The 24707-nt window shown below is 40.4% G+C and overlaps 1 protein-coding gene across 4 annotated transcripts in view; it reads left to right on the plus strand.

Moving 5' to 3' along the window:
- apaf1 (apoptotic peptidase activating factor 1) overlaps positions 1–24707 on the plus strand; it is a 51009-nt gene that overhangs the window by 20725 nt on the left and 5577 nt on the right. For all 4 annotated transcript variants that reach the window (XM_046071977.1, XM_046071979.1, XM_046071978.1 and 1 more), the window contains 5 exons: positions 205–330; positions 2845–2976; positions 3071–3196; positions 5261–5386; positions 7126–7272. In XM_046071977.1, the coding sequence (XP_045927933.1) occupies positions 205–330; positions 2845–2976; positions 3071–3196; positions 5261–5386; positions 7126–7272 (657 nt within the window). The remainder of the gene's footprint in view (positions 1–204; positions 331–2844; positions 2977–3070; positions 3197–5260; positions 5387–7125; positions 7273–24707) is intronic.

Here is a 24707-nt window from a genome sequence, read left to right on the forward strand (position 1 = left end):
TAATTAGCAAACGTTAGCATGCTAATACACTAAACTGAGCTGGTGAACATATCTACTAAACATCAGCATGTTAGTATTGTCATTGTGAGCATGTTAGCATGCTGACGTTAGCATTAAGCTCAAAGCACCGCTGTGCCTAACTAAAGCCTCGCACAGCTGCTAGCATGGCTGTAGACCAGCCTAATGTTTGTTTCTTCCTTCCAGGTGTTGGAAGTCCCCTCTGGGAAGCTCCTAGCCTCTCTGCTGGGACACACCAAGACGGTGCTGCACTGCCAGTTCAGCCAGAACGGCCAAACACTTATCACGTCCTCCGAGGACACCACCATAAGGGTACGCTAAAGTCTTCTCCTCCCTCAGTTGCTCCCTTCCTCTCTCTTCCTCTCTTTATGCTTTTTGTTTCTCTCTTGCTGCTTGGTTATCCTGTTTGTCTTGCTCCCATGCATCAAACTCTCTGTCATCCTCACAATCCTTTTTTGCCTAATTTATGGCCTGTTCTTTCATCTCCTCCCCCCCAACCTTTTTTTTACTCTGCTATTGATTATTCTTCTCCTCCATCCCCATTCCTCACCTTGAGTAAAACTGCCTGCTCTGCTGAATCACTCATCCTCTCAGGTCTCCTTGGTGCTTTCACCTTCCCCTACCTGTTACACTCTACCAGCGTCTCTGTCGGCCTCTTCACCTCTCCATTTTTCATTCCCCTCTTTTGTCTCCTCACCTTCCTATATCCCTCTCTTTGCCTTCGGCTATGCTTCTCTCCATAGCTCTTTATCTCCCTCCTATGCTTGAAGTTACCGTGTGCAGCTATCTATGTTTGTGTGTGAGTATGTGTGTGTATTTCGACCCGTTATGGTCTGTCAACCTCCACCATTCATGCTCTGTTGCTCATTTCCCCTTTCCTCTCCGCCCCTCTCATCTCCTCCTCCTTCTTCATCTTTTCTTTTTGCTGACAGACCTGTCCACTGCAGCACTTCCTTCCCTCTCCGACAAACACAGCACCATGTCCCGTATTCATGCGGCTGCTGTCTATGCCATCACTATTCTGGGCCGTCTGCGACTTATTCAGAAGCTTCAAATTCATGCTGTTCGACATATGCTCGCTAGGAAATGGAAGTGTGTATTAAGAGGTTAATGTAGACGCAGAGTGAATGTAAAGAGATCTAATGACACTGATGTCAGCTGGTTATGGATTCTAACCTTTGGATCAATGACAGGTTCTATTTGAAAGGAGAAGAGGTGCAACGTTACACACAAGGGCATGATTGATAGGATGATCTGGATGATTCTGGCTGTCCTGCCCACATCTTTGAGCCCAGTTGAACTCCTGTCTTTGGTCATTTACGTCATCATTTTTGTGCTCTAAAAGTTAATGCAGTATTATACCCTCTCTGTTATAGCATACGCATACACTGCAGCCTCCCTGTGACTAGTGGATGCTACATTTAGTTATTGTAATGCGATTGTTTTCTTTGCTTATATTTCTGGGATATTTTTGAGAGCAATGGAAATTCATCTTTGTCTTGTCTTGTTTATTTAAATGGTAATTCTGGTATTTTTGAACCTGGGTTTAATTCTCATAATTGCATCCATTCTGACCTTCGCTCTAAAGATTTGGGAAACGAAAATATGACCCAGATTGAAATAAGGCTAGGCAATAAAACAATAATGATAATTATCACGATACAATTTTCCTCTATTACAAAATAACAAATGTTCAGTAAATGTATAATAAATGTTTGATTTAAGTCATTTGAATCACAAAAAAATTTGCACTTAATTTTTCTATTGTTTATTTTGTTGAGGAAAATGGACTGAACAAAGTTTTTACTTAATTTTACTCATACGTACTTGAAAAGAGTATTTTATCATAATTGTAAATGTTCTACACTCAGATTTGTGAAGTCATCCACTGTTTGGCAAGGGTTTGTCATGTTCTGACCATAAATAATAGTTCAAAACCACAATTAACCATCTGGTTTCTTCTTCTTCAACTTTAACTCAGGAGCCAAAACTGCCTTTAAAGTTGAAAGCAATATTGATTTGACATTTATTGTGATAACATTTTTGGCCAAATCGCCCAGCCCTAGCTTGAAATTTGATACTAGTTGTTGAAGAAATATTGTGAGCCAGGTTCAAGTGTGATGAAGTTTCGGAGACTGATGAAGACTTAACATAGCATGGTTTATTGAGCCTGGCCGAGGAGATACAGTGCCAGCATACAACATGTGAACACATCGAATGCCAACACCAAATCTGAAGGATAACATATTTTGGTCTCTTTTGTGTTTCTGTCTTCCACCTAGTTCCTGTAGGTTTCCCTCAGGTCATCTTTAACTGGCCTGAAACTAGAACAACAAATCTATTTGATGTTTATGACTCCAGTGCTACATTATATTGGAATCTGTTACTATCCATGAGTTGTACTCTAATCTGTGGAGCCAGTAAGTTCTTATAAACATTTTTTAGACTCAGACTTAAGCTTGTAAGATTCCCAGAGAACAATGATTTCTGCTTGCCTGAAGCCTGAGCTATTGTCTCTACCTTATCAGTCTAACTGTTGCCTCCCTAACAAGGACAGTTACATGAGGGGGAAAAAACTAGAGTTACTAGAGGAAGGTCTATGAACACTTGTAGGGACAACTAATGACTCCAAGCTTGACCTGTCTTACCTTTCCTGTTACATCATTTATGCCCCCTAAGAAATATCTTGTCAAAATGGACACAATTATGAGAAGACCTGGTTTGACAAATACCAGAATTCAAAAGGGTGGAACTGGACTGAAGGAAAAGAGCATCAGTGGCTAAAAGATTTGTTGTCCCTGTTTGTTTCTCTGTTGTCCCCTGTAGGTGTGGAGGTGGCAGTCTGGGGAGTGTAAAGTACTGCAGGGTCACAAGGAACAGGTCAGATGCTTCTCTCTGCTCTCCAGCTCACCGGCCGACACAAGACTGCTGTCCTGGTCCTTCGACGGCACTGTCAAGGTGAAGCCCACACACACACACCTCCACCCAGTACAGTTAACAACAGCATGAGATCAAATACAAAATAATCTCTGTTTCTCTTGCTCACTGGAAGATGTGGGACATAGAAAGTGGAGAGAAGCTGCAGGACATCGAAGCTCATCGGGAAACCATTCTATCCTGTCATGTCTCGCCAGATGGATGCCTCTTCGCCACCACCTCTGCTGACAAGACTGCTAAGGTTCAACACTTACGCACACACACATGCTCATGGGATGAGACATATCTGTTTGTGCTGCCAGTAACAACGTGACCTATTACACACCAGCGTCTTCCCTCAGACCTCCTTCGGAACTCATTAATTACAGCACATACACATGAACGTGTTGCTGTGAGTGATATCTGAGACTAAATATTTCTCTGGTAGGAAGGCGAGGGACCTCAGAGATTAGTGTGCAGCAGATGGCCCCGGGCCTGGTGAGTTAGCTGCAGGTTGATCTGTCCTCCTACACCCATGCCCAATGATCATTTAGTCTGACTGTAACTGGTGGACCTGCTGACCCGTTGGCCTGGCTGGCGGCCTGGCTGGCGGCCTGGCTGGCGGCCTGGCTGGCGGCCTGGCTGGCGGCCTGGCTGGCGGCCTGGCTGGCGGCCTGGCTGGCGGCCTGGCTGGCGGCCTGGCTGGCCCTCGACCGACCCACCTCCCTGTCTGGATGTTGTTTTTGCCAGGTTGTCGTTTACCAACACCGCTGCACTTGACTTTGGCGTGACTTTGACAGACTCAGTGGGCTGGAGATGCGGTATTTAACCTTTTCCACAAGCAACTCTAAAATCTTTCCTTTTTTTATTAGTTATCCACAGAAAAGAGAACTTCTTTGCACAGTTCATGCTGAGCTGTACTGAGAGTGTATACTGTTTGACACTGTCTCCCCTCAGTGTCCATTTATTTTCTTGGATCATGAGAACGTCTGCGGGTTCTGTGTTAGACTTTTACTTGTCTGTCCAGCTTACAATCGCAGATGACAACTGGTGTTGAGTGTTCTGCATTAAAAATGATGCAAAGCTGCTCTCTTGGGCATTTTTTAAAAAGAAGTTGAATGGAGCCACTGCCACCGAGTTTCACACGGGAATTTGGATTTGGTCGACACTCACTGTAGAGAACAGGCACTGGGTCTGCAGCCAACCTGGCTTCTGTCAATGGATGGTAGTGAGAGAGAATGTGTGTTTTATGGATTTGGCAAAGACGATAATTGAGGTGTGTGTGTGTGTTGTGGGGATGGTTAGCAGCCAGTCACATAGTCCTTGTTCTCCAGACCGAGTACGGGCTTTGGTAGCTCAAAACACACACAAACACAAAGTCCCTGGTCTCCGTCTATCTAGAGGTCAAACCATAAAGCTCAGCCATCAGTGTCTTTGTTGAGAATAGAATGGAAAGTTCTCTGTTCTACTCATTTCTTTTCCTCCATCTCTTCTCTTTCTCTTATTTTTTCTACTGACCTTCGGATGAATGGGACTTTGTGTGCAGACATAGTTAGCCGGCTGCCAAATGAAGTGTCTAATTATGAGCTTTATTATTTTCTGTGCTGCACAGGATGTGACCGGGGTAAGGAAGCAACACAGAGAAGAAGGGTAGGAAAGGGAAGAGAAAGGAGGGAGAGGATATAAAGAGAACAATGGATGAGAGACAAACGAAAGAAGGAAAATCCAAACAAAGTGGGAGTAATAAAAAAACAGCGGAGAGTGAGACAGCACTCATTAACAGCTTCATTCTGATGCAGTGCTGTAACAGCATTAGCTTTGCATTTAGTGATATGATATATTTGCTTTCATAAGACCTATTAAAGCTGGGGTAGACAATTTATTTCAGAAGCATTTTTGTTTAAATCCCAACAGCAATCAATAAATCTCATTTTTTTTTAATTGGATAATTTTTTTGAAATCTAGTTGTTTCTTGCTAGTTCTGCAACGTTGCCTACCCCAAGCTTTAACAGGTGAGGACTGGTTTGAGCAACAAAAATAAAACTTATTTATTATTGATATTATTTCCTGTTATTCCCAGGTGAACAATCCTATGATGGTTCTTATAATTACAATTGCCCTACAGTATATCTCACACTCTTATGTGTGGTACGGAAATGAGTAGTTTAGTCCTCTATGGTTTTTGAATAAATAAGGAGTCGTCACTCACTTCAGTTATACTGCTATGTGAAAATGAAGTGAATACATGCAGATTTCTTGCAATAACACAATTGATGTACCGATTTATGCTTTCCAGTCTTCTTGATGCATTACTTTCTGCCCCTAGTTGTGGCACTGCGAGTCCTGGCAGTGTATCCGCACACTGAGCGGCCACCAAGACTGTGTCCGAAGCTGCCGATTCTCCTGGGACGGCCGACGCCTCGCAACAGGAGATGACAATGGAGAGATTCGGGTGTGTATACAAAACATTCATTGTATTCCTAACCTTTCCATTTCTTTCTATCAGTTCCTGGTCTAGGAATTTGGGCTCACTAGGCCTGTTCTGCTGTTGCTTAAATGCAAAACAAGTGAAGTGGAGATATGTGTTGGAGTTATGAGGGGAAAGAGGTTGTGGAATGGCATTACGTTACTGGCATAAGAAGTAATGATAATGCCTCAAACCATCTCATTTGTGGTGCATCATACAAAAATGCAATTACACCAGTCAACATTTATTCCAGACATCACCCCGTAATTACATCTTTTCACTCATTTAGATAAAGTGCTTACTAATGCATCATGATTGCTGCAGTGCACAGAGGAGGGGTGAGATGAAAGGAACGGGGCAGGGCACCTTTTCAGATGGGGGAGCGGGAGCTGGAGGAGGTGCAGGTTGTGTTGGGAAGAAGAGTGCAGGAAGAGGAGGAGATGTCTGACAGTGGGAGGTGAAGGAGAGGACTATGGCTGCCAAATTGGATCCCCAAGGCTTTTGAATCTGCACTGCTCACACACACACACACACACACACACACACACACACACACACACACACACACACACACACACACACACACACACAAAGTATATATGAAAAGTAAGCATGTGTTAGAGGTAGAGGAGAAGATGTGAGAAAAGTCATTCAGTGGTATTCAGCCTGCAGCGATGAGTGGCAGCACTGTTATCGGTGAACAAGGGGTTAATGCCCTCTGGTGGCCTCTGAGCCGAACTGCTCCGTTATCAAGAAATGGATGAATCCATCAGATCCAATTACATAAACCACACTGAAATCTCACCCCTGTTTCTATGGAGACAAATGTGAGTCATTCCACACAAAAGCACGCCAAGCATTAAATATAGCTGTACGTGTGATGTGTCATTGTCAAACGGACATGTGAACAGTTGCATAACAGCTGCAATCGACATGATGTGCTGCTCTTGTGATCACAGAGTCAAAACCATCTTTTCATTATATACATGTGGTGCATTATGAGTAATTTCTCATAATTTTGTATACAAGCCCTCTGTGTATCTGTGCAATTTCTCTTCATTTTCCCCTTTGCTTTTCATTTTATTCAGCTTGAAGGTTCATCTTGACCTTAGAAATTTGACAAAAAAAGGTATTAAAATAAATAAATAAGTTCCTATCACAAGGTCTACTTGCTTGTTTCCCCCCCGCAGCTTTCAGCCACATCTCGTGACCTTCAGAAACAGATGCTCTTTGCTCAGTTGCCATGGAGACTATTTAGTTGTTATCATGGGACGTAAGTACGAGTTTTGGTTACATCTGATGCCAGAGACCATCCTTGAAAAGAGACGGGTCACGTTCTCCCCTCCTATACGACCACCTGTTACCACATAATCTAAATTCCATACTTAGTTTTGTCCACAAGGCCTAAGTATCTCTTTGGCTACTGAGCAAACTCCATCCGCTGATACAGGCCACAATATGGGGCTGAAAGCACCAGAAAAACCATCCAAGTAAGTTGACCTTGTAAGTTATAGGAATTTAATACCTTCTTTTATTATTTTTTCTGTTGACAGAATAAACAGCTAACATGCAGACAAGCTAGCATAAATCCCAAAAAATATGCTTTGACTAATAATGTAAAACATGCATTTTTTTCTGTTGAGTGTTTTATTTGCAACGTCTGACATCTTTTGTTGTTTACATTTACTTTATGGTTGTTTATAATATAAGGCTGTCCATTACAGCTCTGGAGCGTCAAGGATGGCTCTTTGCTGAAGATTTGTTCCCGGGAAGGTAAAGACGGTATGGACTCGCTGCACGGAGGCTGGGTGACCGACCTGCACTTCTCCCCCGACAACTCTCTTCTGGTCTCAACTGGCGGTTACATCAAGGTGTGTTAACACATACTCATACATTCAGACTCATTATCGTTAGTTAAGTCATTAAGTCAATGTCTGTTATACAATTTTGGAACAGACTAATTTCTACCTAACAAACTGTGTCTTCTACTCCACGTATATTTAGTACAAATAAATATATAAATAAAATATAAGGACAAATAAAACGCAGGTCCCTGGCCAGGTTGGTACCAGTGATGTTTCTGTTTCATGGTATGCATCTTAGACCCCTAGGCTACCAAGACTCCCCAAAATGTAAACTTTTCAAAGAAAACAACAGTAGTATTGTTGTTGACCCATCCACCATTGTGTCCCTGAGCAAGACACTTAACCCCTAGTTGCTCCAGAGGCGTGTGACCTCTGACATATACAGAAATTGTAAGTCGCTTTGGATAAAAGCGTCAGCTAAATGAATAAATGTAAATGTATTGTTTGTCAAATAGAGATGTATTAGTTTTACAAATGACCTCTAAATATATGACTGTTTTTATAATGCATGATTCTATTATGTGCAGTAGATACAAAACAGACTGGTGATGCTCTTGTGTGCCTCTTCCTGCCCACGCTTAAACACAAGTATACTCTGTATGCATACACAATACACTTCCACAAAGTTAAGCATCATAACTCCTTGACTCTGCATGCCTATATCCATGTGTATGTGAGAGGGAGAATTGTTGATTGAGATACGTTTGATGTGTCTGAGTGTAATATGCACCATTGTTGCATTAACTAGAGGAGCATTGCAGTGGTGCAGGTTTACATAAAAACACTCAACACCTGAGAGAATCGTATCAATGCCTCCTTGTGACGTGACTGGAAGTGTGGATGTGTGTGTGTGTGTGGCTCTTTCTTATTGCCTTTACTTTTACAGGAGTTGGGGTCACAGAGGGGGCAGTCTTGGCTGTGCTCTGATTGGCTATTTGCTGAGCAATGATGTAATCCTCAAGAGAGCGCAGTTCTGATCGATGAGGCTTTATATCTTAGATTACTCCTGATACTGTGTGTGTGGGGTTGTGTTGTGTGCGTGAATGTGTGCATGCATGCCTTTTGTATATACCTCTGTGTGTGGGTCGACGGAGATGTTACTGTTGAAGGCAGCAGTTGCTGCTGTTCAGGCTTTTTATAGACATATTGCCCAAAAACACACCATAATCTCATCTAAAGTACATTCCTGTTGACAAGATCATAAAACCTGGAAATGAGCTGGAACATAATGAGAGCCCAAAATGATCTTCTTTTACTTACTAATAACATATTTTTTTCTTACTCAGAATGAGAACTGTCAGACTCGTAATTCTTTCTCAAGGTACACATAGCACATGCAGTAAAAGGGCAGAGCAAAAGCCCTCAGTAGGTTATTAAAAAGAAATATGAGGTGCTGGACAGAACACCAGACAGTGTAGCGTGACATCATACATTAGAATAGAGACTTAAAGGTTTCAATTTATTGCCTTTCTAACAAAAAAGAGCATAAGGTCGTACTTTAATCAGTTTGAAGCAAACAACCCAGCTAAGGGTTGGCGATATGGCAAAGCATTTTATCACAATGAGTGTGTGTGTGTGTGTGTGTGTGTGTGTAGAAAAAATTAATAAGGAAATATTACTGCTGAGCTCAGAGATTTCCTTGATGCTTAAAGGAATAATAGTACATTTTGGGAACTACGCTTTTTTGCTTTCTTGTTGAGAGTTAGATGGTAAAAATTTATATCACTCTCATATCAGTTCACTCAGTATGAAGCACCAGTCAGCAGGCCATTAGCTTAGCGTAGCATAAAAACTGAAAGCAGAGGGGAAAGCTTGCCTTGCTCTGTCCAACATATAGACCAACATAATAAAATTACAGTAATTAGTTCCTTTTTGTGCTAAACTGGTGTCCATCATCATTACATCTAACTCCAGGCAAGGAAACAAATACGTTGCTTAGATTCAGAATGTAAAAAACAAAACGATTGTTATGGGCTACATAAAGAAAATCAATTTCAGTAAATAAATTAGGCAAAAATTAACAAAACATTTGCAGTATAAATTTAAAATCCTTAGTTAACTAAAAGTATTCCTTAAATATGTGGTTGTTCAAACAATTGTTTAAAGTTTTGATCATTTCTGGCAGACTTTTTTTTATTGCAATTAGTATATAGTATTTTTATTGCTCCATATGTTGAAGTGTTATTTTGGTGCCACTCCCAAGTTGATGTGTTCAGCAATGTAGATTTATACCCAGTAACTATATAGTAGTTGACTTTGCAGGATTGTTTTGCTGCTTTTTTCCATTGTTTGTTCTGGTACCTTTGGTGTTTCTTTGCTATTTGCCTCCCTTGCTGTGCTTTTCATCATGGCGTTTATTTGTTTTCTAAATAAATCTGTTACCAACCAAACTGTTCCAGCGATTACAGTCCACTAATATACCCTTCGATTTGTTTATTGGTAAACTTTACAGACAGGGCTGCTCTGCTCAAAGCACTAATGTAGCACTCATCAGCTTCGTTTTCATCATCATGAAAATTATAATTATTCTGGATATTGGCTAACAGATCAGTCCATTACTCAATTTTTTTTTTCTGCTCTGTCTCTCTTTGTCAGCAAGGCGTATTGACTTGATAGATCAGCATGTGGATGTGAGGAGCAGTGATGGATTATTATGCATGTCTTAAAGGGTGAACCCCTCTGAGTCCCGAGCTTTGATTGATTAATCGTGCCGCATGTCGGCCGGACAGTTATGAGAGGCCATCCTGTCTGTCATAGTAATTACCATACCATGAGTGTGTACCTCTTCTAACAGATGATATAGCCTACAGAGTGAGGAAGCATGATAATAATCTATCTGTTTTAATTATTATTGCCAAGGCATGTCTCCATGTCTTGAAACTAAAATTTGGCAATTCAACTTGAACAGTAAGTTAATATTTAAAAACCCTCTTTCATATCTTAGCTGCCCCATGTTTCTGAGTTGAATTTATGACAACTACATGTGATTGGCATTTCCATGTAAATATGAAGCAAGAATAGCGGCGTGCTCAAATAATACATTTACTGAAGAAAATAATCATGGAACGTTTTAATTATTTTTCTGTCAGTCTTGGAAAAAATCTTGGCAATCATCTGAACGTCTTTATGAGGGTATTTGGTTTGTATTTATCCTCAGCTGGTGTAAGGGAGAGATTTCATTATGGAGGATCAGTGGGATTGTGTTTAAATGTGCATTTGGATCATAGATGTAGACCGATTGATATTGAAGTTATGCTTGAATACCATCAAAGCTCTGAACAATGGCTTCGCTGAGTGGCATGAACTGGTTTTGTCCTTAGAAAGTAGAAACGTCATCACATAACTTGATAAAATGAATAGGTCATGTTGTAAATGAAGAAAAAACATAAAAATTCCATCTTTATTATATAATCAAAGCTCCTGGTGACAGACTAATGTTTGAACAAAACCACTGATGAACCAAAAGGCCTTACAGTGTTGTACTTCTGCTTCCAAGACTTAATTTTAAAAAACATTTTCTCCCAATGTATAGTTAGTTGTATAATATTGAAATGTACCAATTGTACCAAATGTATTTTTTTCTGTTTTCCTTCTTTGAAAAGGAATTGCACCTAATGCTTAAAGCTGTAGTAATCAATATCTTTAGATTAAGTGCGGGTCAAAAGACTATGTAATCTGGAAGATGTTGCACTGATGAACCCACAGAGAATTACCATCTGACTCTGCAGCTTCTTTCAGCTATTTGTTTTAGTTTTACGATCTGCAACTTTATTGTTTTCCTCTCCGCTCTCCTCAGTGCTAAGTTAGCAACTAGCTGGGGAAGATTGTTGAGCATTTAGCAGCTAAAGAGCCAGATATTTCCCTCAAGAGCTGGAGGAGACGATTGAATATTGGATTTGTATTGGTCAGATGGCCAAAAACCCGACTCCCAAGGAATGCTAATACACCTGTTTACGAACATGTTATCTACAACAACTTGATAACATGATATGTCAGTGTTGTGTTTATGGCCATAAACAAAAGAAACAACCAAAAATTACTATCGCTTTAAAATGTTAAATGTTCTAAAATGATGTTTTATGGCATGTTGTGGAGCATTGTGTCCTCTTGTTTGAGAGTTATTTTAAAGATGTGGGATAGACGTTTGAGGCCCAACTTTATTAGACTGCACAAATGAACAATAACGGACAGCTCTAAGCTGAATTGTTTTGCATGTATGGAAGAACAAAGAGAATCCGTGGCAAATCCGTTTTAGGGGCTATTTATAAATACCAGCAAGATAAGATTAATTTGGATTATGTGTTAACATAAAAACAAGCCCTTCAAGCATTGTTTGTGTAATTACTACAATGATTATTTGATCGATTATAATCTAGAAATTTTCTCGTTTCCCTGGAACACACAGTATACAGAAAAGGTATTACAGTCTTCTAAAATATCCTTACACAAATACTAACTATGAAATATGTTACGTATGCGCTGAGCCTCATTGCTGTGAAAGTATTCCTGGAAAATAATTATTTGAAAAATAAATAACAATAAGAAGAGCAGAGCAGGAGTAGACTTTTTAGCTATCAGACCCTCTTTGCTCACAGCTCTAAACATCAGAAGCCTCTCCTAGAGAATGACTCTGTGTTGCTGTTGCTGCTAAACAGGATGATGTTGTTATTGGTCGGATAAGAACAGCAGAAGCGACAGCGGGTGATGTCTCCTGTGGTTCTCCCTCAGTTGATGGGCTGATATGATGCAACTTGAGGCTTATAGCGTGAAGAGTGCTTATTGTTTGCCTCTTTCTATTTGTCTCTTTGGCTCCCCATGTAGAATGATGTTTTCTTGTTTGTCCCAGTGTGGTTTTATACTCGTCCCTGTCAGTACTGCCTTAATCATCTCTCAAGCTCCTCTTTTTCTCTGCCTCTCATGTTCTCGTTCAGTTTTATCACTCTCTCCCCTCTCGGTATGGTCGGGTGAATAGTGTGAGTGTAATTAAACGCAGCGGGCTATTGTGTGGGGGTGTATTTGCTTGTCCAATCCCCTGTTGTGTGTAGGTACCTGTGTGGAGTGTTTAATTATACATTTCTTTCGCTTCTTATCTTTTTACTTTACATAATATAAAAATACATAACACATGGACTTGTATTGGTGCATTTGGTTGTAAAATTGCAAGCATACTTGTCTGTGAGCAAGTACAACGTAACCTGTGTGTGTGTGTGTGTGTGTGTGTGTGTGTGTGTCAGAGTGTGATGAAGTGGTGTGGTCCAGCCCTCTGAGAGAGGCTGTTACACCCTACACTGACTCCCATCAGTTCTCTTTTCTTCTGCTCCAGGTCCTGCCAGGAAATGCTGTACCTGTCTCACACCTGGCCTTGACAAACACACACAACCACACACACATACGGAGACACACACTCTCCAAACGCCGATGACACAATCTGTCACAGTGCCATGATCCAAGAGGGAGGCGGCAGGTGTGAAAAGGCTCATCCTGACTGCACGAACACACACACAGGCTCAGAAGCCCAGAATAATTCACACCAAGTCGTCATGTCCCAAACAAAACCGCAAAGCACCAAACCAATTTCTTTCTATAAATATTGACACAATCTTTCTAATTGTACCTATGTGTTATATCATGACCACTTTGTCAGATTCAAAAGTGTCTTTATTGACTGACTGGGAGACATGAAAGGCTTGTCCTCATTTAGTCTTAATCAAAATCTCTGGGTACTCTAAGGTTTCTGTTTCACTGAGCCAGCCGTCAAAAGCCAGGCTCATGTGCCATCTCATCAGCAGGAGCGGCACATCTGTTCTGTTAATCCTCTTCTCTTAATTTAATAGGACTCACTGATGCAACCATCACACCGCTATTGATTTATATTAAAAAAAATGGAGAAGAAGAATCCTTTAACCATGTGGGAAAATTGAGGCGAGGCGATTTATAAAAAACTAAGTAAGATTACTAATTTGGTCCGTTAACCTTGAGCAAGACACTGATACCCCACTTTCTTGCTCAGTAGTGAATTTGTACCAGGCAACTCTCGGGTGTGAATGTTCTACTACATTTCACATAGGCCCCTATAACTTTCTATTATGATGACCGTGTTGTGTCTGAACTGCTTTGGTAAAACATTTCCTGAAAAGCAAACATGTTGCTATGGCCTTTCACTTATATCACCTGTTACTGAATCTATCTATTATACAACTATTTGAGCAATTCAGCAGACTTCCTGTCAGATCAGACACACAATATACTGTACAGTGCAACGCAGTGCAGACGCTAGTACACATTCCCAGTCATGTGTCAAATTTGGTAATCTCTTGTGTTTAGTATCTTTTCTCCTTCTCCCTCCTTCTCTCTTTGGCTGTCTGAAAACTTGATGTACAATTTTAAGTAATTTTGACTTTCTGCACATCGTCACTTCCTTCAGCGATGAGAGGTCTACAGCAAAGATGAGGTTTAGAGGAAGCCTGCATTTTTTTTTTTTTTTTTTTTTTTTTTTTTTGGGCAGCCACAAAACTTGGAAAATGTGTTGTAACACTGTACCTAACCTCCCAAGGGTTACGTGGTAGTAAAAAAACATGTGTTTACTGTTGTGGAAATATAAGGTGACTGAGTTCCACATCAGTAGTGTGTGCTGCTTTTAATGCTGCCTTTATGTTTATTGGTGAGTACCTGTAATTGACTGTTGATCACACAAGCGTTTAACAGTGCAAAGTTTTGTGGCAAAATCAATTCATTTTGATTGAATGCTGTGATTAATTGAGTGGATTTGCTCCTGAGGGAAAAGTGAATTGTGACACGTGAAATTGCACCATTGACCAATAGCAAACTCAAAGTCCAGTTCCTTGAGTGCCAGAGAGTCCAAAATGGAGGAAGCTATTGTAATACGTGGTGTGTTTCACCTACCACTTTTATTTAAAATCTCTTTTGCAGTATACATTGCATAAACTTAAACAGGCTACATAACAGCTAGTAAGAAAGCTAGGTCGGCGAGCTATTGTTACCATGATTGTGACTGACTAGCACTAGCTTGTTTCTGGCTGGTTAGTTTGTTAGTAATTAGGTCATAAGCTACAGTAGTTCGCCAACTACTGCTGCAAATACTCCTTACCTCACCAAGCTTCTAACACCTTTTTTTTGCAAGGACGCATACATGAGTGCAGCATGCTTGTGCATCTACACTATTGTCCTCGTGTGCTAGCAGAACACAAGCTACAACAAAAGAGGGACCTGCCGCTATATTTGATTTAAAAAAAAAAAAAACAGGGATACCAGGTTGAAACCTGAGATGTAGCTGATGCCTAGATGATGTTCAACCTAGTCAAGAACATGTCAGCTCTTAACTTTGACAGAACTGCAGCAACACGCAGTTGCTTTTCTTATTCTCTCCTTTTTTTCCCCCCTCTCACACAAAGTCACACACTTGACATTCAGCTGCAGCTGATTCAAAACGCTGCTGCTTGAGTCCTCACTAAGACCAAAAAGGTGGATCACATCACTCCAGTTCTGAGGTCTTTACATTGGCTTCTTGTATGTCAAAGAATTGATTTCAAAATCCTGCTGTTAGTTTATAAAGCACTAAAGGGTTTAGGGCCAAAATACATTTCCGATCTTCTGCTTCGTTACGAACCATCCAGACCTCTCAGGTCGTCTGGGGCAGGTCTGCTTTCTGTCCCCAGAGTCAAAACTAAACAAGGAGAAGCAGCGTTCAGTTATTATGCTCCGTATATTTGGAACAAACTCCCAGATAACTGTAGGTCTTTTAAATTAATACTGAAGACTTTTCTTTTTACCATTGCTTTTAATTAAATATTTCCATTTAACTCTTTTAACCCTGATTGTAACACTGTAACTTTTATTATATTTTATGTTGCTTTTAAACTTTTTTATATTTCCGTGTTGCTTTTATGTTTTATGTAAAGCACTTTGTTATTACCTTGTTGTTAAAATGTGCTATACAAATAAACTTGCCTGCCTGCCAACATACATACACACTTCCAAACAGTGTATCCCCAGATGGATGGGAGTGTTTTAGATGACAGCTCTCCCCTGCCACAAGTGTTGTCAGACATCACTTATCAGCGAAGCCAGAGATGGAGGAGAAAGAAACACAATTTCACCTTACCTCACTGTCTCTGAGTTCCCACCAGACCTGCTCTTTGTGTGGTCTCCTCTAATGTTATCTCTCTGTTTCACACCTTCGTTTGTTTTTATTTTTTCCTCTCTGCTGTCATTTTCTTTGTGTGTCCACTTTGGTGACCTTATTTCCCTCGCTGGAAGCAAATGCTCTCAAGCTTTTTCGATCTTCACACATCTGCACTATGGTTCTCTCTGTGATGCTTTATAAAATGATGCTTGCTTTGTACAATAGGCCGGGGTAAATCCATTTCTGAACGCTAGAGATTGCTTTCACCTGTCAGGTCTCGGTTTGTCTCTCTTCTGCTTTCTCAGCCTGAGCCATCATCGGTAAGCGCATCCTAATGACGCCTTGGCGTCTAATGGACTGTTACAGTCAGCACTGCATCACTCTAAGCAAGACTCAAAGTGATGCAGGGAAGGAGGGTAGGGAGATGTGATGAAATGAAGGAGTGAAGGTTGCGCTGACCTTCCCTCAAGAGACATTTGATGGACGGAGTCTGTCAAAGATTAAGAAACTGTTGCGTAGCAGCAAGCACTTCGGGACTGAGCGAAAAGGACAGAGTGGAAAGTAAATTCAGTCCCCTCTCTGAGGGATAGATGGGTTATCGAGCAGTCAAGATTCTTGTGTAATGAGATTGACTAAGCCATAAGTAAATGTGTCTTTATTCTCCCTCGCTGGCAAAGATCTCAGTGATTTCTCTCCAGGCTAAAGATCAGTCAGTCCAATCATTCATTAGTCTTTCTCAAGCTAGAATTATGTTGCCTCCAGTTGTCTCCGTATGAAGTCCTTTTTTTGTTTTAGAATTCATAAATAGGACTTGTCTTCTGGTTGGAAATAACAACAAAGCAGGCTATGTTTGCAACATCATTATTATTTTATTTTAGACACCAAGTACCACAGAGTTAGTTTGTGATGTAGTGTCAGAGCAAAGAACGACCATCAGGCATTGTAGTTTGTTTTAAATAACTGATTTTTCTTAGTTTTGTCAGCCAACCTTTGAGGAAAAGGCTGCAATTAGAAACATAGAACAGAGGTAATGACCTGCGAGACGATTCAAATATTTATTATTTTTCCATTTTTTGTTTTTTACATAGATTGCATTATAGAAATGTAGGACCACACCTTTGCTACAGAATCTGATCAGTATAATTACATAATCCCACTATGTTGATAAAATAGTGACAAAGTCGGCAGTCCTTTGGTGAATAGCTTGGTTATAAATCTTACAGTGGCCACGGCAGCTGCTCCTTTGTTATTCTGATAAATGTCAAGTCTGTTTTATTTGTATAGCCCAAAAATTGCCTCGAAAGGTTTACAGTATACAGCACGTGACACCCTCTGTCCTTAAGGGGCCAGTATACGTCATAAGTGGTGGTGGTCAAATAGCTGCGGAAAAAAACCCTACCCCATACCTTTCTGACGTTGGATTAGGGCAGTCCGTGTTCGAAAATTTCTATAACTTTCTAGAACCGACGATTCGACAATCACACGCACTTCATGCCGTGACTGGTTAGCTTTTGTTTTATTTATTACTAATGATTGCTGTCACTTTTCACTGTTACTTTTTGAGGATGAACAGACACATACAGAAAGGACCAAAGTACTTGTGGTAAAATTAGAAGTTGGAGAAACAGCTTGACAATATTGGGTAAATAAAGTAAATAAACATACACAGTATGCAGAATATGGATCACAGAGACTGAATGTCAAACAACTCCCAGGTGCTGCCAAAACTGTTATGACTTGATAATGGGTGAATCCACATCAAAGTTGGCCCTTTGTCAAAAATACATTTTATTTTTTATAACTGCTTGAACACTTACTGCAAAAATCCTTTTTGCACAAAAACGGGGAGCAAAATGCTACTTCACATATGTTCAATTTTATGTGGTAACAATTTTAGTTCAAAGTCCTTCCCCAACTTAGAGAAATGCCAGTTTTAGACTTCAGATTTACACAGACAGTTTCTTATTTCTGCCACTCAAACGATATGTCAAAACACACTCCGAGCCTGTGTTTCAAGAACACAAACTCACATTCAGACCCAGATGGTTTAAGAAAAATCGTGGCAGGCTTTTGAAGTCAGCTGCACTGTAAAACTGCCACATCTGAATTGGACTCAGCACAGTTCACCTTTCAGTGTCACAGTTTTACAGTGTTTTTTATCCCCTTGGGTCTAAATGTTAGCTGCACAGGACAGGCCCGCAGGAAAGTTTTGACACATGTCTGATGCTGTAGCAAAGAAGGATGCTACTGCAGTGTCAGTGTCTAGTTTGTTTTTTTACATTTTGTTAAACACATGAAAACAGGATGCTTTATGAATAGTCTATTAATATACTTTAGCATTTTATTAATAGCTGCGTCAGTTCTTGTGGCAACTTGGGAGTTAGCTGGCTTTCTTTTTTCTCTTTTTGTTCTTATGATATGTCAGCACTGCTTAGCAAAAAACTTGGACACATTATTTGCAGCAGCACTGACTGAATTCCTACAACGGGTTCATTTACATTTCATCTGATTTCCCAGTAGCACTTCCCTGTACATTGATTCTTTTGCATTTGAGTGGCAACATACCAGTGGCACCCCTTAGCTTTTACTTTTTTATCTCTGCACCCCCACCTCCTTCAAAATTGGTCCAGAGATGGAAATAACACCTTCAGATGACTGCTGTTTCTGAGAGGACTTGTATGTAAATGAACCTGTGTAACAGGCCACCGCGTTGGTTCAGGCAGCATTCACCATTTTAATTTCATTCAATGCCTTTCTTCCATCATGCTGTTTCAGAAGTAAGCACCCCGCAGTGCTGCTCCAGCGTAGCAACAGACCTGCCTCTAAAAATACCTACACACACTCATAAGATGCAAAACAGACCCTGAACATGCATTTATCTTTCTCTCTTGAATCTACTGTTCAAATTTTTTTTCATCGTTTTCTCTTTTTCTTATCCCAGCGACTGTAAAAAGAAAGAAAGAAAGCATATTTTAACATGCACCCGCTCCTCTTCATGTGGTCAAAATGCAGCCAGAGTAGAAATGTTTTCCATAGGTCCTTGACTCTGCGTTTGCATTCACAGTCATTCGTTTCCACATGAGCCAAAAGTAAGAGTGAAGAACTTTGAAAGAGTTAATGTCGGAACGAACGTGACCTGGTTTCTGTGCTCTTGTTGTCTGGCTTGGGGTATAAACACAGGCTGGTGCAATATTTATCTGTCTCTGGGAGTCAGTTGTTTCCACTGCATTGCTCATTAAGCCAGGGTTAATTGTGTCTGGCTGGAGAAGAAGGGCCTTTTGTTTGTGTGTGAATCACACAGAGATGAAATGAGGCAGAGTGGAGATGGGAGATCAGTGATTGAGGTGTGGGGCTAGTGATGTAGAATGCATGGATACACAGACTGACTAACTTTCTCTTACTCTGTCTATTATACTCTTTGTCCATTTGTCTTACTATGGCCGTTTTTCACACTGGACTCTTTTATTTGAATCTCAACTTTCCACCCTCCATCCTTGCAAACCCACTGTTCCACCTGTGTTCTGTTAGCTGTTTCCAGTGTTGGGGAGTAACTAGTTACATGTAATTTTATTACAAAATACATGTAACTGTAATCTGTTAACAGTTACTGGGAAAACGTCTAATTACATTTGTTGCTTTGCAAGTTTTTCATGTGCTCGTGTCTTCCTTTGCCATTTCCAGCGACGGCTGTTTAGTAAAGTTTGATGCCATTCTGATGCTTTTGATTGATTCTCCTGTTTGAATTTGCAGTGAGTTCTGACTGCAAACGAAATCACTACAGTTTGACTGAATCTTCCTAATGGACCACCTGGTTCAGTGATCTGAGAGCAGGTCTTCTCCTTTTGATCTTTATCAGTTCCTTCTCGGTCTCTCACTCGCATTACTTTTTTTCTCTTACTCCCAAGCTCCTCGTTTCCCCCAGGCAGCTCAACCTTTCCCTCTCACTTTTGACGCTTCTTGTTCTCTCTCTGTTTTGTCGTATCTCTCTCTCTGCTGTTTTCTTTTTATGGATCTGTCTCCCTCTGTCAGTGTGTGTAAGGACTGAAAGAAAAGAGAGGCTTGAGAGAGAGAGAGAGAGAGAGAGAGAAAAATAAATAGAAAGTGCAACAACCTCTTTAATCCAAGGATGTGGTATTGCTCTGTTTCAGGTTTCCTGCTCCCTACAATCCATAATCAATTTCACTAAATAAAGGAATGCGGGTAACAAAGTGAAGAAACAAAGAAAGACTGTGTGTGAGGGAAAGATGTGTAGAGGATTGTCTGAGCATCAATATTTCAGTGGATGGAACCTTGGATGAATAATTCAGCCTCAGTGTCACGCTGTTTCCCTCTCCACAAGACTCTTGGTCTGGTCTCTCTCTCTCTCTCATACTCACTCACTCTAAATCCTTCTTTTTTTTTGCTCTCTGAAATGGAGGTGGCCTTACAAAATCGCCTGAATCTACTCCAGCTGGTATCCCCTTTTTTTTTAATCGCCCTCTCCTCCTGCCTCCATCCATTGTGTGCATCCTGCCGGCTGTAGAGTATTTATAGGTATTTTTTTATAAAACATAGAAACTGTACCTATTCCCCCTGCCCTCTGTATCGGAGCTATTTATGTAAGAGGAAGATGAATTGCTTCCCTCCGCCCATTCTGAAAGATGCAACTGTGCGCTCACACACCTAAGCATCGCTCAAGGCTCTCCTCATAAGAACACACATGGACAGGTATTTCCCTTATGTAATCGGTGCGGTAGCTCGAATAAGCAGACCTATTTAGCTTCAGGAGAGCCAACGGTGAGGGCCTGTCGGAGCAGATTTTGTGTTCCTCCTCCGTTTGCTGAAATTAATCAGGGCTACTCTGATTCACTATCCCATATCATGCCATCCCGGCTTCCCCAGATGTGATTTTGACCCGTGTGCATGTGAGCGTGACACCGAGCGGGAGCTTATCTGAACATGCAGAATAGCGTGGCTTTATAAATAAGTATTTCCTTTTGTCTTTTATTTAGTTTTTATTTAGTCTGCTGGCTTAGAGATCCCTTGTTGATTGTTTTTTTTATGTTCTTTTTCTCATTTATTATTTGACCTTTCACTTGAACTTCTTGTTCTTCGCTTGAGAACTGCTATGTAAATAAAATTATTTAACTTATTATTAGATTACAGTAGATCGCACTCTTTGAAATTAGGGATTTCAAGACTTAAATCACTAATTCTTGTCAGTTATGTTCAGTTATTTATGAAAAATTCAAACAAAATGCATTTGTAAAAGAAAACCACTTCATTCCACTGAAAGCCAATTGATAATACTGATTTATCTCTCACCCTTACTCGTGTCTTCATCTGGGATTGGTGTAAATTTAATAAAAAAGGAAGTCATAAAGGGATACCAGCCATTATATGGAATAATATACCTGCATTCCTCTTATGGATTTTAAATGATTACCAACACATTTAAATTAAGAGTGTGACATTTTGCTAATGCATTCGTGTTTTTCTCAATAGTCACACGTGTGTGTGTGTGTGTGTGTGTGTGTGTGGGTGTGACTACCTTGCATTGGTATTCATATAACGTAGAGCTGAACATTGTCATAAATCCATGGAGTTAGTTTCAGCAGCCTCAGCACAGAAGGACACGAAGACGCTGCGCTGGATGTTTAGACATATTTCTGGCCTCCGTAAAGAAAAACCAAGATGGTCACACTTGTAAACACGCCCAGTGGTGTTGTCCTCTAAACAACAACTCAGAAACACACACATACTGTGTAGTCATTTAGTGTTTAAGTGCATCACTACCTCTCCCATAAATCAATGGTCCCACAGTGATGGTGGTGATATCAGCACATCAGCCATCTGCTCTGAGGGGACACACACACACACACACACACACACACACACACACACACACACACACACACACACACACACACACACACACACACACACACACACACACACTGCTGTTTTTTCCCATAAGAGAGAACAAACCCGTATGGAAAGAGACTTCTTGTGTGTAGCTGTTATGATAAATCTGTTTACAGCATCTTTACACCTTTTAATCTGAATTTGCTCCTTCGTTTAGTGCACCTCTCTGTGTGTATATGCCTTCTATCTTTTACCTTTCCCCCCCCCTAGGGCACCTTTTTCCGCATTTTCCCCTTTTCTCTTTGTTTCTTACTTCCTCTGTCTTATTTCTGTCTCCCTCTCATACAAATGCATAAATAAATGTATGCCACCTAGTCTAGTCTCATCACCTTTCCCCGGTGTAAATGATTCAGTAGTGATATTTCACATTTTCTCTTCGCACCTTTCGCTCTGTCTCACCATCGAGCCTACTGACTCTTTTAAAACATTTTTTTTCTGCACCAACTCTTTTCTTAATGCGTCGCACCACTTTGCTAATCATTTTTTATAACAAATTGAAGTTAGGGAGCGTTTTCCTCTCTTATTTTCAATTCTTTGACAGGGTTTCATCATTCATTCGTTGCCTGTGTTTGCTGTGGATGTCAGGATTTGTGTGGTGAGCAGGTTGGTGCAAGCTAGGCAGGCTAAACAGGACAACACACTGCAAGGACTCCACAAAGGCCAAACAGAAACACCAGGTATATATACACACGGACTAACGAGCTGGGAGGAGACACACAGGTGAGGGACATGAGGCTGACGAGACACATGCAGGCAGAGAGATAACTGGGGGAACAGACGGAAAACTTGACAGGCAGACATGGGGCAAGATAACAACCAACAGAAGAACACAGACCAGGAGTAAACACTTAAGACATGCACTAATGTACAGGACTAAGAACTAAGACACCGAACTAGGAACTAAGAGACAAGACAGATACTAAGTAACTTAAAGATGCAGATGAAGAAAAATAATAATAATAATAATAATAAAGGCTACACAGAGACTAAAGCAGAATGATCAAAATCAGATTAATTAATGAAATCGGGAGAAATCGAGAACATAAATAGACATCTAGCAAACAGACAGAACTCAAGCATGATGGTACAGAAACTAATACACGAGACTGGAACGGAACCGAGATCAGGAAAATACCAAAACACCAGCTGACGGATAATAACCAGATAAACAATAACATACACTACATAACAGATGGAGAAAAGACTGAAATAACAAAACTGAGAACTACACAAGGCAGGCACACAGCGTGACAGTGGGATTCGGTTTTGTTGTTCGTCGACCCTCCCTCATCTCAATCTCTGTGTGTGTGTGTGTGTGTGTGTGTGTGTGTGTGTGTGTGTGTGGGCATCGGAGTATTATTTCTTTGTTTGAGCTGTCAGTGTTTTGGCAGCCGGCAGCCATTTTTCCTTTCATTCCGAAGCAATTACACTTTAACCAAGTGTCTCATTCCCTCCTGTGATATCTGCTGTGTGTACCCTTGATTTACCCCTCCACCTTACATCGATCTCACCTTTATCTTGTCTATCTTTATCCAGCTACACATCTCTCTGATCCCTCTCTCTCTCTTTTATGTTCTTAACCTTCACACCCAGACTACTTTCATAATCTCCATTTGTCTTTTTAATTGCAACAAAACCATACATGGTGACATTCACTTTTTAAAGTGGATGCGGATATGATGCTGTTGGTATCATTGTATGACCTTGAAAAGTTCTTTGCTCAGACTTGAGAAGAAAACCACCCATTATGTCTTTTTTGTCAGTACGTAATTGTAGAGTCTGTGTTACTGGTGCGGTGTCTTAGCATGCATCTTTAATTATTGATTATAGATTATTATTATTATTGATTATAGATTACATATTATTACATAGATTACACATTATAGATTCTCTATAATAACCTGATGTAACTTGTCTGAGTTGACCTTTTCACACAGAGTCACCCTAAAAATCGCATAGGTCACAGAGTCATTAGCATTTTAAACGTGGATGCTGTTGGATGTCAAAAATTGACCATCTACATGGGTTCCTGCAGTGTTTTACAGTAGAGGTATCCCAATTGCCTGAAAAAAAGAGTTCTCATGATCAGACGACACTGTTAACAATTGAGATGTCAGGTTCTGTGTGATTCAGCTCAGCAGGTGACTGATGAGAGGTTCGTTCGCAATTTTGGGGAAAATAAAGACAAATAGCCCAATCAGTAACAGTCAGGTGAGGAAAAATAAATTCACTAGTGCACAACAGGTCAGACACCAGGCTGAAATGAGTTTGATATCCACCATGGAAAATACCCTGATATAAATGTGTTTATATGTATGTCAGCTTGTGAAATAGAAGATGCTGCAACTCATGTAAACATAAATGATCACCATGCTGTTGTTATGCATCTGTTTCTCAACCCATGTGAATCTAAGACCTCATGCCGTCCTCTAATCTTCAGAGGATGGAGTTAAATAGCACACATAACAGTCAATCAGACTTGTGATTCAGTCTATGTCATTATTTATTATGAACCAGCAAGTGTATGCAGCATCTCATGCAGAGTCATCATGGACTGTATACATAAATAAAAAAAAGATAATACTGGGATTATGCTAATGGTTATTATGTAAAGCAGACTTTACATTGCAAATATTCGATTTAATCTTTTTTTACACTAATTTATAATAAGTATTAATAGCGTTCTGTTTAAATACATGTTTTCCTGTTTGATTCTTGTGTGATTCAAGATGGAGGGCCAGAGAAGGACACATGTATGTATCACTGTGCAAAAAGAAACCATGATTTCTCTTTGCACAGTGAATTATTGATACCAGGCAGGTATCAGAGACCTGCTGTAAGGTCTCCGACTCTTACAGCGGGACTCTGACTCTTACAGCTATATAAGGCCACTTTTGAACAGAATATTTATTCACAATACTTGTTGAATCTGACCTGTGTCAAGAAAGGAGCTTTAAGTAACTCTCACCCAGATCCATGAGCTGGGTCAGATTTGACCTGTTCTGTGTTCCATATAAAGTTGGTTCAGCACCTGTCAAAATGTCACTCATGTCATAACAAATGTTTCACACTCGTGTGCCTGTGCTGCTCTACCAGTAGGAACCTCAGTAAGTTACCACTTACCTGAATTGAGGTAGAAAATCTTGGCAAGCTTTATGTTGATTAGCAGGAGTGAGAGAAGAAGCAAATGGAGTGATGATCATGAGTTAATGGGACTGTTAGAGACTGTAAAATTAACGCAACTAAACTATTCAACCACAGGTTCGCTGTCAAAACTGTCAATTGGTACCGTTAATTCCTCTGGTCCAGTACACTCTCACAATTACTGGAGTCCAGAATCTTGTTGCTGGGGTAGTAGGTAATACATATAGTACATTATGGTACAATTTTTTTT

The sequence above is a fragment of the Micropterus dolomieu genome, linkage group LG16 (assembly GCF_021292245.1).
Source record: "Micropterus dolomieu isolate WLL.071019.BEF.003 ecotype Adirondacks linkage group LG16, ASM2129224v1, whole genome shotgun sequence".
NCBI lineage: Eukaryota > Metazoa > Chordata > Actinopteri > Centrarchiformes > Centrarchidae > Micropterus > Micropterus dolomieu.